The sequence below is a fragment of the Phyllostomus discolor genome, chromosome 1 (genome assembly GCF_004126475.2).
Source record: "Phyllostomus discolor isolate MPI-MPIP mPhyDis1 chromosome 1, mPhyDis1.pri.v3, whole genome shotgun sequence".
Classification (NCBI taxonomy): domain Eukaryota; kingdom Metazoa; phylum Chordata; class Mammalia; order Chiroptera; family Phyllostomidae; genus Phyllostomus; species Phyllostomus discolor.
In genome coordinates, this window is record NC_040903.2 from 167,962,465 (window position 1) to 167,981,015 (window position 18,551).

An 18,551-nucleotide genomic window follows, 5' to 3' on the forward strand; every position below is an offset into this window, starting at 1 on the left:
TATTGCCCATTTCATTTCACAACGTGGCGCCTGTTTGGTCAGGACTGTCTGCTTCCTGCCTCCTGGGAGCAGTCAGAGAGCACGGGGCTGGTTTGTCTGGGGCTCCCGCCATGGTTCCCACTGCTCGGACACAAGAGGGGGCTCCCCCTGGAAGGAGCTGCCCAGGACTACAGATTACGCTTTGTTTTTTAACACAAAATCTTTCTGAATTGAGCCCCTCAAAGAAAGCTGAGACATTTAAATACTCTCTAGTTTTGCAATCTTTTCCCCCTATGTGATCATCAGTTAACCACTCAAATTAGAGTGTGTGTGTTACTGTTCAACATTAGGCTGATGTCCAGAGGTTAGTTTGGACGTTACAGTTCAGAATAGGTTAATATTTAATATACAAGCATTTAGAAGACTACTCAGTGCATAGTACCAGTGCTTAAGAGTTAATTACATTATTATCACTGCAAATTAAAGAATTGCTCCCAGGTTGCATCTTGTGGGATAGGAAGACAAAGATGAGGGACCTCATGTCGGTATTGAGTTAAGTGCAGAAAAGTAAACTGGAACTATTGTTTCGTTACTGGTGCAGGAGAAGTGATGATGTGGGGGCAGGGAATGGGTCCCAGAGCTGAGGTTTAGGTCTAAAAACTGGGAACTAGGGAGCTGGGAAATGGCTCATCTCATCACAGAAGTCAGGGGTGGGGCGGGGGGGCGGCGGTTAGAGGGTGTCTGGAAGGCTTTCTACCCGTGGAAGGTGATTCTCTGTAGGTTTGCCTCTGCCTGGAGTAGGATGGGATGGGGTGGGGGTGAGCATTAATAGGTCAGGGGTTCTGTGGAGGAGAGGGAAAGGAGTGTGTTATTTCCTTCTAGCTGGATTCTTTCACCACTGTTTTTGTTTTTCCCAGCATGAAAAAGGTATTTCTGTGTGCTTCTGCAAGTGGTCTTAATTAAACACAGGTTGTACCTCTTCCAGCTGCTCTTGGTACACACCCTTAGAGGTTCAGCTGCAGCTCAGGACAATAGGCAAGTGACTACCCGAGGGAGGGGTAAAAACAATATCCCATGAAATTCAGTAAGGTCTGGCTCAGAGTGCTTCAAGCGTGAGAGCCAGCTCTTGCATTTTCCTCTGCGCCCCCACCCCTGCGAACACATCCCTGGCGAGAGAAAGAAACGCAGCGGAGGTGGGATCTGAATTTTCCATGACTGCCTTTATTTTGTGATTTAATTTCCGTGATAACTAACATTCCTTAAAAGAGTTGTTTTTTCCTCCATTCTTTTGTTAGCCACTCAGGTTGGATGTTTGCTCCAGTGACAAAGCTCTGGTCGAGGTCACCGTCGATCTCCATCCTGCCTAACGCAGTGGTTGCTCCCTAGTCTTCATTAGCTTATGAGCAGTGTGTGGCTCATTTGACCACTCCTTCCTTTTTAAAATATAGACTACCAGCTTTTCTTTGTTCTAGGCCACCACCACACCCCCCTGGTTTCCTCCCATCTGGCTGCCCCCTCTCAGTTGTCTGCTGGCTTCTTCTCTTCTTGATTTCTCAGTGTTGGAATGCTAGGGTTTAGACCTTCCTGTGGATCTTGTTTAATGCAGATAAGGAGCCAGTGGGTCTGGGTGGGGCCCAACATTTTGCATTTCTAACAAGCTTCTGGGTGATACTATTACTGCTGGTGCCCAGAGCACACTGTGCAGCAAGGCCCTGGAGCTCTGTCCTTAACGTCTCTATCTGCATTACTTCCTCGCTGAGCTCATCCAGGCCCTGGCTTTAAATAACATCGTGACTTATTGGTGACTTGCCAGCCCACTTGGGATAAGATCCAGAGTCCTTACTGAGATCCACAGACCTCATGATTTGGTTCCTGCCCACTGCTCTGTCCTCCCCTGTCTTGCCCTCCTCATCTCCCACTTGCTCTGGCAAAGTTGGCTTTTTTGCCGCTTCTCCAACTCGTCTAGCACATTCCTTTCTCAGAAGCTGCAAACTTGCTGTTCTTTCTACCTGGGACATAGCTTGCAAAGATCTCATCATCTCTTTCATATCAGATGTTCCCTTCTCAGAGAGGCCTTCCTTGACCAATCTGTGTCTAAATCAGATTGTCATTACCAGCACCACCTTGTTCTCTCCTTATCCAGCCTCGTTTTCTTTATAGCAGTTGTCACTCTGTGGATTACTTGTTGTTTTTCTGTCTCTCCCCGCTAGAATGCAAGTTCTGTGGGGACAGGACTGCCTGTCCAGGTAACTGCCATAGAAGGGTGCCTGGGATGGTGGAAGGATCTCAGTACAAGCTTTTTGGGATTAAAGAAAACAACATGGGCATACCCCGAAGGTGCTGGATGGCCACTGCTCACTACTGCTCAGTGCCGATGCCACGTTAATGATGGTTTGGGTTTCAGGTTATGGTACAGCATTTTAATTTCCATGAACTCTTGGAAAACAACTGACCTGGATTGGACACATAATTGTGAAGACCCAACATTTTATGGCAGACTACATGAATGAAGGTATTGTAGTTGTTTGAATAAAAAGGATAGCAGAAGATTTCACAAGGTGATGGGGTGCGATGAGATCAGGAGGGCCTGCCCGGGAGTGGTAGGCAGGGGTCTTCCTGTCCACACCACACGTGGTGATTTCTGTCAGCAAAATTAACATCCTGCATAAGGAATTCGTGTTGTGCATTTGATTGGTGTGTCTTTTGTAATTGTATTCGTGTGTAATATGCAGATTTGTTTTGTCTTTATGGTATCATAAAAACTATAGTAGCTTTATATTTGCACATTAAGTGAACACTAAAGGTCTTTGAGAATTTTTTTCTTTAAAGGAATCTGTAAATTATACAAGCTTGTGAAAAGCTGCAGTAGCAGTTAATCAGCACTGGAGATGTGGCTGGGACAGGGACTTCTAGGACCGGGTCTTCTCAAAGGGCTCCTGTAAAGCTTTTTTTCACAAAATAAAGAAAATATGGCTCTGAGTGGGCTATTCAAGTTTAGCATGCTTTTAAGAAAGTAAAATTTTAAAATGTCTGTATTCATTTGAATATAAAAGAATATATGACAAACTCTAAGAGGCTGAACTAAATAATACTTTTGTTTGTTCACACAACTGGAACTTTTGTTTCCGATTACCGACTTAATTTCTGATTATTGAAAAACATCATGAATTGTGGAAGTTTTTACTGTAGATATCTGTGTAAAATAAAGATATTTAAATAAAAAATAAAGATAATGGTGTTGGCGGCCTTTACCCATCGGTGCCAGGGCCTGCGGGAGAGGAAGGCAGGCAGGCAGAAGCTTCCAGTCTAACGTTGGCCTCAGGCCTTTCTGCCCCTGGGCTCCCAGCGACCAGAGAGGACTGGGTTCTGCACTGGGGAAATGGGACCCAGGAGGGAGACAAGTTCTTGCTTTGAAAGTAGATGTGAATGGCTGTCCTACACACGTTTCATTTGAATATATATGTATTTGTTTATATCCTGTTCACTCCTGTCTTAGTCCCTTTAGGCTGGTCTAACAAAAGACCGCAGACTGGGTGGCTTATAAACAACAAAAGTTTATTTCTCACAGTTCCGGAAGCTGAAAGTTCAAGGTCAAGGCACCAGCATGTGGCGTTCTGCCGAGGCCCTCTTTGGGGTTTATAGCAGTGCCTTTTCACCTTGACTTCACCAGGTAGATGAGAACAGGGATCTCTGTGGGGTCTCTATCATAAGAGCACTAATCCTATTCACGAGGGCTGCACCCTCATGACCTAACCGTCTCCCAAAGTCTCCATCTCTTACCACCAGCATCTTTGGGGACTCAGATTTCAACACAGGAATTTGTGGGGTGTGGGACTCAAGCATTCAAACCATAGCAACTTCCAAATATGACTAGATTCTCATACTCATGAGCCCAACCATGTGGAAGTGTGAAACCAGGAGGACTGGGGCAGAAGACAGGGGCAGCTGTGGAGGTGGGGCTGGGGTGGCAGTGCTTTAGGAAAGGAGAGAGGGACCTACAGGAATCAGAAATGCTTGGATTATCTGAAAGTACGGTCCTTTCTTCAGCTACCTGAGTACCTGGCCAGAACAGGTGTAGCATGTGTGATGTGACTTTGGGGTCTGGGATTGTGTCCCCCTTCCCCTCCTGTCCACCCAGCAGAATTCTGGGGGGAAGATTGAACTGGGAAACAGAGTCCCGGGTGTCAGTGAACTTTGGGGGTAACAACTATCCTGAACATCACACGTGCACTTGCACACGTGGGAATGTGCAGGGTTTCTATTTTAGGTTGTTTATTTAGATTTTAGTTTTTAATATTTTGGGTGACTCTACAGTGCTATCTTCTACTTGTTTTTGACGGTTGCACTGTATGATTTCAGTAGGTTTCTGGGGAGAGTTCCAGGTGCCTGTCATTTACAGCGAAGTCTTTCTGGATGCCATACAAAGAGCTGAGACATTTGTGGGAGTTGGTTGGTTGTGAGTTGATGCCTGTCGGGGGTGGGAAGGCTGCAAACCAGCCATGGACCCTGCCAGGGAGGCTCTGGATTTGGCTGAGTTTGCTTATGATGCTCACTCCCTCAGTCTTTTCCCTGATAAGGACAAAGACACAGGTTTCCCAGGCTTGATTGTGCTTTCAGTGACCAAGGAGAGATGCTTTGCAGAAGACAAAACATATTCCAGAGGAGGGTTTTTAGCTTTGGAGTTCACTTTGCAGAAATCCTCTTTGAGGAGGTGCCGGGAATGTGCAGCTGGCATTGCTGGAATTCCACAGTGTCTCTTTACTCCTCTAGGAGTGGTGACCTGGGGCCTGTTTTCTACTTGGGGAGCACACATCTTGTGAACGTGGGGCAGGAGGTGGGGAGAAAAGCCACAGTGACGTTGGTGATGAGGCTCTGGTGTGTTAAACAGTGACACATATTCCAGCCGGCATTGGTGGGCATTCTACTGAAGGATGGGCAAAGACTATTTGTTATGAAAACTCTTGCCTTTTTCAAAAAAAACCCTCATATTTCAATGCACGGCTCTCTCAGACCTGTTTGTGCTGAGTAGGGAATGCTTTGTTGAGTTACAGCTGTTCAAATTGTTGAGACTTCAAGGGGAGAGACCAAAAAGACCCCTCATGTTGCCATTCCTCTGATGTCACTTTGTTTAAAAATTGTTCAGATTTTAGATGGGGATTCAGAGAGCTATGTGCCTGGTATATAGTTGTTAGTTCATTCATTCATTTATTCATTCAGCACCTGCTATGTGGAGGACACCTGTGGGTATCAGGACACGGCAAAGAGGAAGGCTTCCCTGAGGAGTGACACTTTGGCTGAGACCTGACAGACCAGAGTTTGCCTCGCCGGCCCACCAGGGCAGTGGGACACAGTGAAGTGTTTTGGTCCCCAGCCCTCCCAGTGCCAGGATAGCTGTACCAGCTCCTGTGGGAGGCAGCAAGGTGAAGGCATGGTCCCTGCTCAAGAAAGAACTCAGGTCTTGGGGACAGAAGGTCTGCCTCTGACTCCTGGTGCTGCCCGTGTGCCTCGTAGGAGACCTTGGGGAAGCCGAGCTGGGAGTTCACACACCTCTAACGGGGAACGCACAGAAACCCTCATGCAGGGAGGCTGTACCGTGGGGGGATGAGGTACCTGTCTGACTGAGAATCAGTTGAAAAAGCTTAAAACGTGGTCGTTGAGGCAAACCTGGAGCACCTGTGCTGTGCTGCATGGAGCCGATGGTGTCCTGGAATGCCAGGCAGAAACCACTGGACTAGCTGAGCCTGGGAGAGAGCAGGGTTTTCACAGCTGAAGGGAGATAGTTGTTTCTTTGTACTGGGGGAGAAAAGTTGAAAGCAGGGGTCAACAGAAACCTCTCTTGCCAGTAACCTGTAAAATGTTCCCTTCCTCTTGGTGGCCTGAGAGAATTGTATACTGTCAACAGTGTGACTGTGAGAAGATGGCACACCCTGAGTTGGAAGAGTGTTTCAGTGTTCAGAGTTGACTGTAATGTAATGAATGGCAAGACTGAGAAAACTGAGGTGACCGCCGCTGGGTTTTAGGAGGTAATTTATTTCTTGGCCATTTTGGCTTCAGCTTGGGTGGGTTTGGGTGAGTACTATGATGCATGTCAACGATGGCAAACAGATTTTATTCTGTGTCTACACTGATTGATCGGCAGTGACTGCAAGGGTGCAGTATGGAGGAGGATTCTGATGCTAGATTTTGGCTTAGGGAGGAAATGCAGTGATAAAATAAGCTTGTATTGATATGTTTTGGGCTTAGGCTCCATATAGGGAACTGTGGCACAAATTTCATGAATCCGTTCCCTCTGGTTAAGACATTTTTCTGGGTTCCTGGCGACATGAAGACATTCATGTATTTGATCAACAACTGTTATTAAATTTCCACTCTGCCCACAGCACTGTACTTTAGACTCTTAGCCCTCTGGTTTCTTGATTAAGTAACAAGCTATTTCAGGACACTGGTGGTTAATGCTGTTTGGTTAACCAGTGGGGTTTTTTGCCTCTGTCTCAGAAGTGTGTGAAAACATTTTATGATCAAAGTCAGCTTTCTTGTGGCCATAAATGTCACATTGAGTTTTTCATTATTTCCTGCTTTGTGCTTAACAGACAATATATGATCTGATTTTCCTAAGTACTGTTTGAGGTCATCATTCATAACCTGACTTTTGAGACAGGAAAACACAGTTAAAGAACTGGCCCGACTGGACCAGAGTTAAATGATAGATGTGTGTGTGGCCCCTGCACCTGGCGGTTGTGCCCCATTACTTGTCTTCAGAATTGCAGACTTCTGTATCTCAGCTCTGCGTTGGTGGGAGAACCTTCGGAAATCATCTCATGGTCAAGAGGTGAAAAAGGATGAATGACATTTCCTAAACATTGTATGGACATGAATTCTGTATTTTTTCAGATACCATGTAGAATATAAAATGTCAGTGACTGGATTTTAAAGTTAAAGCTGGGAATAGAATAACACCTTAAATTAAGTGGTGATACACATTCTAACCAGATAAGGGAAGAGGAGTGGGCTTAAAACCAGCAAAAGTGGAACAGACACTGATGTGGCGGGAAACCGCTGATGGGGACGGGAGGGGATGCTCTTCGAGGGGCGAGGTGGGGATCCCAGGAAAGCCGGCTTGGCACCTGTGCTCTGATCTGAGTGTGGCCAGGTTAGCCTGGTAATCCCGATCTTCACGCCCCTAGCGGGTTCCCCATGGTTTCTAACCCTAGTGTACAAGGAGATTTCCCACAGGCTTTTCTTTTCTCTTTGCCACCCTTTTTTTTTATGAGTTGGGTTGGGGGGAAGCTGTAGAACTCAATATTAATATTTTATTTTTTTCCAAAAATAGAAAAGTTTTAGTTGTCATATTCATGTAAAGAGATTCAAACCATATAGAACTGTGCAAAGTAGACAGCAACTTGGCTGTTGTTTTCAGACCTCAAAGTTGATTTTCAAAATTGTTTTTCCATGGAGTTCTGGAGGCTTGACTGTGTGTGAAGACATTTCCTTTGAAATATTAAAGGTTTGGTCACTTTCCTATGTTTGAACTATAGAAATGATAGGTAGGGAGGGAGATAGGTAGTTAGGAAGAAAGAGGAAGGAAGGAAGGAAGGGAGGAAGGAAGGGAGGAAAAGTAAAAAGAAAAGAAAAGAAAGGAAGGAAATATGGCTTCATTTAGATGAGTTGCCTCTTTCTGTCATGTTTGGAAATACATTAAAAAACTAGTATGCATTTTGCTAACCTTGGGTTCCTGCACTCTGATTTTTCACTTTTATTTAGCTGACACTCTTCTTTAAATTAAATTTATTGGGGTGCCATTGGTTAATAAGACTGGATAAGTTCAAGTACACAATTCTATAATACGTTACCTGTATATTGCATTGTGTGCCCACCCACCCAAATTTTAGTTTCCTCCCATCACTGAATATTTGGGTAGCTGAGGTTCTAATGTGGGTATTCCCACACAAACTTCAGGTCTTTCTGCAAGTCTTATAAGCAAGTTCTTTAGGAGTGAATGTCTCATTCACTCCTTAGAGGTGTTATCTTGTGTGTATCATGCCACCTGCAGTGACTTTTTGTATTGTGGCTCCTTTCTTATTTCCTGCAATTAAGCTCAAGACTGCATGGAGGTTCATTAGCTCCCCATTTCTGCTTCAGACGCTCTTTGATTTATTTATTTAAAAATGATTTTATTTATTTATTTTCAGAGAGAGAGGGGCAGGGAGGGAGAAAAACATCAATGTACAAGAGAAACATCAATTGGTTGGCTCTTGCATGCCCCCAACCGGGGACCTGGTCTGCAACCCAGGCATGTGCCCTCACTGGGAGTCAAACCGCAACCTTTGGGTTCACAGGCTGATACTTAATCCACTGAGCTACACCAGCCAGGGCTAGATGCTCTTTTAAATGAGGTTTGTGATAAACTAGAACTATTCATTCCAAGCCAACATGAATGGAGTCCCTCCCCTGTGCCAGGTGCCACGCTGGTGTTTGAGCCAGCCTGGCCTGGGAGGTGGGGACTGCTGTTTTCAGGAGGGAGAGCAAACAAGCCAGGGAGGAAGGTTCCAATTGCCTGGGGGCATTTCCTACTAGCCACAGGGGCCTTTGGAATTGCTGGTGAATATGCTTCCAGGTCTTGGAGATGCCACTGGGAATTAAAGTGGATATGTAGCCCAGCATTGTGACTAATCTCCATGCTCAGCTGATCACATGTGATGGCCCAGAGAGAGGAACTCTCTCTATCTGGCGTATGTCCATAGTTCTTCCAAGTGCTAAGCTCTTTGTTCTAACCCACAAACACACTCATTGATCTCACTAACTAAAGCAATTATCATCATTTAGTGGTCTTTTCCAAAAGCATTATTTCCACTCCAAGAGACCCCTTTTATTTGCCAAGTGCCACAGTGTTAACATCCTGGCAATTGGTCAGCATGCACTGCCAAGTTATGTAAGCCCTCAGTTGGGCTCAGTCCCTGGCTGAGCAAGTGTGTCTGTGGAGCACGTAAAATCGTGAGGTGACCCCGTGTCTGAAAATGGAGAACATCTGTCCTTAAATTCATTCATTAACTCAGTGTTTACACTGTGATTGGGAAGGAAATCCACATTTCCAGTGCCCAGCTGAGAAATGTCACGCTGTGAAAATGTTGGATGGAGGCTTGTTGTCAAGGAAATGTAAATTGTGGACATTTCATGAAATTCAAATATGCGGATTAATTTGCTAACAGGGAGCTAAGATTGCAATAAACCAAACGGGTCTTATTCAAAGATTGAAATGTAATTAGTGTTGACTGTAGTAGCAGCAACTCATGAAAAGGACTATAGAACCCTAGAAAAGGATTTTATTAATAAATATTAGAAGAAATATTTTCATAGAAAAGTCAGAGCCAGCAGAAGAAGAGATTATTGGTGAGCAAAATGACCTCATTTAGTAAATATCATTTTTAAAAAATCACAGTGGATAAACTTGTTTGTACAGAAGCTCTTCTGTTAAAAAAGTTTTAAAAATAAACTTGAATGAATACAAACACTTCTGCAGAATAAAACATGCCTATGTAGCTTGGAAACAAGGGATCGGGGACATACCCAGTCCCCCTGGTTTGGGCCTGAAGCATTGCTTCATCAGTCTAAGGCACGTTAGCTGTTCTCATCCTCGTATTGAAGCGTTTCACAAATATTATTAGCCTCGACAAGCTAGGTGATAGAGCTCTCCTTTTCAAAATTGTACTCAAAAGATAGTAAAGGAGTAAAAATTAAACCTACAAAGACAAAGAATGGCAGTGGAGACTTAGCAGAGGAGAGCTCCAAAGCAAATGGAGGAGTGATAATTGAATTAGCGGAGTGATAGATACCTCAACCTAAACGTGCTGGCAGGAAATGAGGTGATTTGCCTGCAGAGCTGCTGATAGGCTCAGATGGGAGGCCCCAGTGACTGTGGAAGGCAGGGCGAGGGGCCAGCAGCTAGTAGTGAGTTAGGGCCATGAGAACTAGAACAGGGCTTCCTCTGCACCCTGGATATCTGGGTACCCACCTCCCCACCCCAGAGCAGACCGGAGGCCTATTATCTGGAAAAACTGAACTGGAATAATGTTGGGAGGGGTTGTGGGTGACTGAAGACAGGGGGCTGAATGAGAGCTGGGACCTCCATACTTGTCCCCTGCCCTGTTCCATTATGCCAGCAGCCAGGCCTGTGTAGCCCCCACAAGGGATTGGAAGCTTCTTTTCTTAACAAGTAGAACAGCTCTAGAAAAAAATGCCCTCAGATACTGAAATATATGGGTCCCTCAGTGGAAAGAACGCTTGGCACCTTTTTTCCTACATTACTTGAAGCTCACTGGTGAATAACACTTCCACACATATAGAGGCTCCAATCTGCTTTTGGTACTTTGCTCTTAAATGGATTAGGCAGCTAAGGAACTGAGTCATATTAGGGAAGCCTCACCATGAGGGGCATGGACCAAAACAAAACAGAAAAGAGAACCTTGCAGAAAATAGAGATGGTGCAAGTAGCAGAGAAAATGTATTTTTTGGAAGAAGTTACGGTAATATTTGCAGAAAGTAAGAAGCTATTTCATTTCTAAAATGAGACTAACACTTATGAAAGAGGATAGAGAACAAGAAGGAGATAGTGGAAATAACAAATTAAATACTTGACTTAAAAAAACAGTCGAGGATATATTTCTCCAAAAGTAGAACAAAAAAATAAAAAATGGAGTTGAGAAGTAGATGAGAAAGGAAGGCCAAAAATTGAAATTCAGTCTAAGAGATTTAACATTACTAATATAGTAGATGCAAAAAACAAAAACAAAATAAAATGGTTCTCTGAACATTATCATAGAAATGATATAAGAACATTTCATAGAACTCAAGACATGAGTTTTCAGATTGAAGGAATATATTAAGTGCCCATGTGTCATAAAATTGTTTAATTTTATAAAACCCACACTCAGGTACATCATTGTGAAATTTCAGAACATCAGGGGCAAATAAAATGTCCTGAAGCTTTCAGAGAAAAGTAATCAGGGCACACACAGAGAAAAGGCTATTAAAATGGCACTGGAGTTTTTTACAGCATTCCTGGAAGCTAAAAGATAATGCACTAATACTTTTAAAGATCTCAGGGAAAATTATTTCTAACCTAGATTCTAAACTCAGCTAGGTTATCAATCAAAAATAAACATAGAGTAGAGACTTTTTTTTTCAGACTACAAGGACTCAAAAATGTACTCCCTTGGAACTTTTCTTAAATATCAGGTGGAAGTATGCTCCATCAGACCAGTAGGGTAAAGTCAGAAAAAGGGAGACACAAAACTGGGAAACAATTCGGAAGAAGAGGAGGGGAACAAGCGGACTAGGGCGGGATGGTAGAGGGTTGCAGAAGGGTCACCAGGGGACAAGATTACTAAATTATCTGCTGCTTTGATCATCTGGAAATTAACACCAGTAAGTAACAGTGGTGATGCAGCAGATAAAAGGATTTAAGGATAGTTACATAGAAAACAACACAAGTCAAAATAGCAATCAATTATTAACCCTAGAAAAGTTAAAGTTTTATAAGAAACAATAGATGACCAGAGTCTACAGTTTGGCTCTTTGGTGAACAATATGTAGTCATGATAATATAAAACAATTGGCCCTTGATTTTATTATTGGGAAGCTAACAGAATGAGAAATTCACATATATACTGTGTCATTTACCATATGTAAAACTGGTAAATTAAGAAATAAGCATATTACTTAGCAACATGGAGGTAAATACTAGAAGAAACAGCTATTATTTGAAATCGGTTGCCTCTATGAAATGTGATTGGGATGAAGGGAGGGAAGGTGGAGAGTACAGGTTGACATTATATTTTGTTTTACTTTGATTAAAAATGTTAGTATAACTGATGAAAATGGAAATGGACAATGAAATGACTGGTCTGTGAAATAATGATGAATTTTGCAGATGAATGTACCTCTCCAAGGCTATCTGTAAAATAGGTGATGATGTCTAACGTGTTTTACATCTAAAAGGCTAGTCACCAAGCAAAACTGACAGCACCATGTCAGTAGTAGAGACAAATGTCTCCTTGGGTTGTCAGGGAGACAAAATTAGTAAGAGTGCGCCATAGCTGAATCAAGTAATTGGAAGGTTGTTCTAATGGATGCATTTTGAATGTCATGCCTTAAAAAAGGGACTACACCCAGCACTCATTGGACATTGACAAAAATAACCCATGTGTTTGCCCACAAAGGGAACTTTAATATATTTAAAAAAGGAGAAGTAATAGACTTCTTTTTCTGACTATAATGCAAGTAGAAATGTACAACATGTAGAAATAGAGACCCTCCAAACTAAAACAACACAATAACAAACATGTTGGATATGGAAAACTTTCTCAGAAACAACTCTTGTGTCAAAGAAGAAATCAAAACCACAATCCATCTAGAAAGTAGTAGTAGAAACATTACTGTGGTGGAAAGCTGCCTTCCCAATGTTCGTTCTCTTCTCTCTTTTTACTAACAGAACAGTGATTTTGTTGAGCATGGCACCGACCAGCTAAAAACGCTATTTCACAGCCCTCCTTTCAGTCAGTGGGGCTGGGCAGTGGCCATATGATTAAGTTCTCACCAATAAGATGCAAAGGATGATCAGTGGGCAGGGCTTCCAGGAAAGCTCCTTAAAAGAGGTTGACTCAGCTGTCTAATAAGTCTTTGGCATATGCGATTCTGGATCAGCTATCTTATAATCATAAGGTATCTAACAGGCACTGAAAGTAGGTGAGTGGAAAGATAAAAAGAGGCGTTCCTCAAAAATAGCCTGGAATCCATTCATTCCAGTCTGGACTTCCTACCTCTGGGGGGAAAAACACTTCTCCCATATTTTTTATCCTTACTCAAGGACATTTTTTCATTGCTTTTGAGAGAGAGAAAAAAGGAGAGAGGGAGAGGGAGAGAGAGACATTGATTGGTTGCCTACCATACACACCCCAAAGAGGAACTGAATTGCAGTCTAGGTATGTGCCCTGATTGGGGATTGAACCTGCAACCTTTTGGCTTATGGGATGACACTCCAATCACCTGAGCCACACTAACTAGGGCAAAAATCCTAACTCTTAAGTTGCTATTTTGGGTCTCTTTGTTAATAGGAACCAACAAAATTCCTAACCAACACAGTCACATATCGCAATTTGTGGAATATAATTAAAAATGAAAATAAACAAATGAAGCATGCAAATAAAGAAATTGGAAACAAAAACAACAAAATAAAGGAAAGCAGAAGGAAATAATAATGCTTAAACTAGGCCCTGGCTGATGTAGCTCAGTGGATTGAGTGCGGGCTACGAACCAAAGCATGGCAGGTTCGATTCCTAGTCAGGGCACATGCCTAGGTTGTGGGCTAGCTCCCCAGTGGGGGCCACATGAGAGGCAACCACACATTGTTGTTTCTCTCTCTCTCTTTCTCCCTCCCTTACCATATCTAAAAATAAATAAAATATTTAAAAAAAATAATGCTCAAACTAGAACTCAGTAAATTAGAAAATGAAAAAAAAAAAAAAGAAAGAAAGGATAAATCTGACCTGGCCAGCGTGGCTTGGTTGGTTGGGTGTTGTCCTGTGAAGTAAAGCATTGCCAATTCAGTTCCCAGTCAGGGCACGGGCCTGGGTTGCGGGCCTGGTCCCAGGTTGGGGTGTGTGGGAGAGGCAACCGATCAGTGTTTTTCTCCCATTTTGATGTTTCTCACTCTTTCTTTCTCCCTACTTTCCCCTCTCTCTAAATAAATAAAACAAAATCTAAAAAAGAAGAAGAAGAAGAAGAAGGAGAAGAAGGAGAAGAAGAGGAGGAAGAAGAAAAGAAAGGATAAATCTAAGAGCTAGTTCTTTAGGGGGAACAACAATTTAAAAAACATAGACATATATTTTACCTGTGAAATCAAGAAGTTGGTGAAGAAAACATAAACAGAACTAGGTCATGAGAAATAGACACAGAGATGAAGTGATTTACACTTTGCAAAACTATGTAAATCAATTTGAAAATGTGGATCAAATAGATGGTTTTCTTGGAAAATATGCTATCAGATTGATTTCAGTATAGAAAGAAACTCAAAACGTCTGTTAGCAGTGAAAGAAATGAGACAGCTGTGACCTGTGACTAGTTCTTACTGCTCTTACTGCTGTTTGAGCTTTCTGGTGCGATGGAAGTGAATTTCTGGTGAGAGAACTGCCAAGTGTGGCATGGGCTGATGATCTGTGTGCGGTCCTGACAAGCCTGGCCACACACCAAAAGGGTAAAGGTAGTGATTCTTGGCGTTAGGACCCATCACAAAATAAAGAGCTTTGAGCCTTCAGTTTTACATAACATATTTAAGATCAATGTGTTATTTGATCTTTTTTAGTAAGAAAATGTGATTGAAAATTGTTTTTAATCATTATCACTCACTGTCGGTCTCACAAACAACTGCTTCCTTTAAGTAAAAATATTTTGAACAGTATATCCAAACAAATAGTGATGAAGATTGCAAAGCAGTATGATGCATAAAAAAGATTATGAGGGTTGTTTTGACAGAAAAACTAATGGTTTAGGAAGAAAGAAAAGTGGTGAGCATCAAAACACCATAGCTCTTAATTGACTTCATGGAAAACTACTCTTTCTCAAATGCTGGTAACTGGAATTTCCCTATTGGTTAAACATAAATAGCATAAAGTATGTGGAAAACAGTTAAGGATAAAAATGAAGCAAACAGAACAGCCCATCAGCTAGAAACAGAATCATGAGGTTATGCCAAAGGCTTCAGATCATTATACCAGTCATCTACCCTCGGGCCAGGGTTCAGGCCCGGTGTTGATAAACACCATGGTCTCTGAGCCCAGGAGCATCCAGAAAGGCCTGCTTGGACAAGCATTTGGTTCTGAAGTTTCCTTGCTGCTTAAAGTGTTTTGTTTTCTTTGAACTTTGGCATTTCCACACGTAATCTTCATTCAAACAGATGTGATTCTAACTTAATGTCCTCTTTTGTCCCATCTCTCCCTGGTAGTGGGAACGGTGAAGCATGGAGCTGTATTTTGGTGAATATCAGCACGTGCAGCAGGAATACGGTGTCCATCTGAGACTTGCAAGTGATGAAACCAAAAAATCCAGGAATTCCCAGCCCTCTAAGGCCGGCTCCTATGGTGTCAGTATTCGGGTACAGGGAATCGATGGCCACCCCTACATAGTCCTGAATAATACAGAGCGCTGTGTGCCAGGTACATCTTTTTCTGAAAATGGGCCCTCATTTCCATCTCCAGTGATTAATAACCTGCCTGTGCATCCCAGCAATGGGGCTGGGCTAGAGGAGCAGAATGCAGAAGAGTTGCAGTTTCCAGAAAACCCGTATGCCCAACCCAGCTCAGTAAGGGCCCTGAAACAGCCCTCTCTCTTTGAGGGCAAGAATGGGGTTGTAGAGTGCAAAGAGGGGCCCATGAAGCCATCCCACGTACTGAACTTTCAGAGGCACCCAGAGCTTTTGCAACCCTATGACCCCGAGAAGAATGAGTTGAATGTACAAAATCACCAACCGCCTGAGAGTAATTGGCCAAAATCCTTAACAGAAGAAGGTATCAACAATAAGAAGAGTTGGACTTGCTTTCCCAAACATAGTAGTTCCCAGCCTACCAGCCCTCCTTTGGGAGACCCGGCCAAGTCCAACGTGACAGCCATTCGTTTATGCAGCTCGGTGGTCATAGATGACCCCAAGAAGCAGACCTCGGTGTGCGTGAATGTGCAGAGCTGCACCAAGGAGGGGCTGGCAGAGGAGGCCCTTTCCGCTAGTGGGAGGCCCCTACCTGCCCATGGCCCACACGCCCACTCCGAAAACAAGAAAACCAGGCCAGATGTGCTTCCCTTCCGGCGACAAGATTCAGCCGGTGCCATCCTGGATGGCGCTCGGTCTCGGTCTCGGAGATCCTCCTCGTCGTCGACAACGCCCACATCGGCCAACTCCTTGTACAGATTTTTGCTTGATGATCAAGAATGTGCCATCCATGCTGACAATGTGAATCGTCACGAAAACAGAAGGTATATCCCCTTCTTGCCCGGGACTGGGCGAGATATTGATACGGGATCAATTCCAGGTGTGGATCAATTAATTGAAAAATTTGACCAAAAACCTGGCCTGCAGAGAAGGGGAAGGTCTGGGAGACGAAACAGAATCCATCCAGATGACAGAAAGAGGTCCAGAAGCGTGGATAGTGCCTTTCCTTTTGGTCTCCAAGGGAACTCGGAGTACCTAAATGAATTTAGCAGGAACTTGGGCAAGTCCAGCGAACACCTCCTGCGCCCCTCACAGGTGTGGCAGCGGCCGCCGGCCCAGGAGCACCGTGAGAAACAGAGCATGGGCCGTGCCTCCACCAAGCTTCAGGGAGCCCACCCCAGACCTCCCCAGCAGAGCAAAGAGGGGAAAGTTCTAGAAAGCAAAGGTGGTCAGGAAAGTATGACCGTCGCACATGCATCCTCCCTCCCAGCAGAGAATAAGAAGGAGGAGGAAATCAAAACGGCCACTGCCACGCTGATGTTACAGAATCGGGGGCTAGCAACTTCACCTGACTCTGGTGCCAAGAAGATTTCTGTGAAGACATTTACTCCCACCTCAAATACTCAGGTAATGCTCCTGTGAGGCCCCCAACCTCCCCTCCCCTCCCCCTCTTCTAAATGCTGCAGCCTCGTGCTGCAGGAAGCTATAGAAACACATATCCTCCATCTGGAATATGTGGTTGCACATCCGATTTTTTACCAGAGTGTTTCCTACAGATATGTTCTGCTGCCAATTGTATGGTTTTCTAAGATAATTCAAGTACAACTAGATTTCCACTGGGGGCTTGTCTGTAAAGGAGCTTGTCAAACACTATAGAGAAGTTCGACTTTTCTGTTTGTATAGGTGTGAAATCACGAAGTACATGGAGTTTGTTTCTCTGCAGAGGTCAGGGCTTAGGTTTGTGTATGAATTTTCCTCATGAGGAACTTGAGTGGCTGGGTTAATTCCTGGCCTGAGAAATTAGGTTAACCCTAATTTAAAGTTAACTCTAAAGTGATGGAATTTATTTAAGTGGTATATTTAGCATCTTGGTAGACACAATAAAAAATTAATGATAATGATAAAAATGATAATAAGGTTATAAGTGTCGGGCACTGTTTGTTGTGTATTATAGGATGGCACCAACCCTGCGAAGGTAGGTCCTATTAACCTCAATTTACAAGTGAGAAAATTGGGGTGAGGAAAAGTTAAGTAACTTGCCCAAGGATACCAAGCTACTTACTCACTAAGTGGTGGAGCCAGTTGGAGGATCCTTACCTCAGGAATCATTTTTGAGAAGTAGGAATGAGTCTGGAAGCTTCTACTTCAGGGTTTTGCCTTCTTCCTGGAAACATCATCTAATAACAGACACTCTGTTCCAGGCCACACCGGATCTATTAAAGGGCCAGCAAGAGCTCACTCAACAAACCAATGAGGAGACGGCCAAGCAGATACTTTACAATTACCTCAAAGAAGGGTTAGTACATTGCCCTGAAGCAGCAAAATATTGTCATTTCTTTTTTTTTTAGATTTTATTTATTTATTTTTAGGGAGGGAAGGAAGGGAGAAAGAGAGAGAGAGAGAGAGAGAGAGAGAGAGAGGGAGAGAGAGAGAAACATCAATGTGCGGTTGCTGGGGGTTATGGCCTGCAACCCAGGAATGTACCCTGGCTGGGAATCGAACCTGGGACACATTGGTTCCCAGCCCACACTCAATCCACTGAGCTACGCCAGCCAGGTTGTCATTTCTTGTGGGGCTGTTAATTTCCTCTCCTGAGACCTTGTGTTTTGCCCTCCCTTGGGTCCTCTGTGAGCTGTTTAAGGGTTAAGATTCGATGGTTGGAGTTTTCACAGAAACATTTAAATCTTGGGTGGCGGGGAGGTGGGGAAGGGCAGGGGAGGGGAGTGTAAGGAAGGACACCATACTTTAACAATTATAAATGAATATTTTTTACATGACTCTACTGAATTTGTCACTGAAACCAAATTCAAAGATAGAAGAATGTCTGTTATTCAGGTGTGGATTGATCTGCGGTCACCTTGCCGGTGCATTCTGCCGTGTGCACCGTAGTACTCTGTCGTCCCTTATGAGAAGTTAGCAGTAAAAACACTTCCTTTCCTCCCCAGAGTTGACATTGGCCAGGAGCCCCTGCTTCCATTATTTTTAAAGCATGTATGAGTCATTTAAAAGCAGCGCTTTCCACGTACTTATCTTGGAGGTTGAGTTTGCATAATCTGGTTTTCAGTCCTTACTTAGATAATAATTGTGCTGGAATTCTAGGTCAGGAATCTGAAGTTTCTGTTTCAGTTCTCTCATCGGATGTGATTAAAAAGAAAAAAAGCTTTACAACCTGACATGACTGAAAGTCACATGGCAAATACTCATTGGTTATCAAAACACTTCATATTTTTGTATTGAGCCTTACAATTATTTATTTGTCAGTGATATAGAGCTGACAAAATAGTCAGGTTCAAAATATAAGATACGGCTCTTTTGAGAAAAAGAAGGAACCAAAGAGATTCTTTTAGCCAAGAACTAGTTATTAGTATCTCTCTGTGAA

General features: G+C 43.4%; 1 protein-coding gene across 3 annotated transcripts in view; it reads left to right on the forward strand.

Annotated features, from left to right (window-relative positions):
• Window positions 1–18,551, forward strand: part of CGNL1 (cingulin like 1) — a 152,910-nt gene that overhangs the window by 39,257 nt on the left and 95,102 nt on the right. For all 3 annotated transcript variants that reach the window (XM_028505605.2, XM_036033992.1, XM_036034001.1), the window contains 2 exons: window positions 14,975–16,579; window positions 17,374–17,468. In XM_028505605.2, coding sequence (XP_028361406.1) covers window positions 14,990–16,579; window positions 17,374–17,468 — 1,685 coding nt within the window. In that variant the 5' untranslated portion in view covers window positions 14,975–14,989. Of the gene's footprint in view, window positions 1–14,974; window positions 16,580–17,373; window positions 17,469–18,551 lie in introns of those variants that run through there.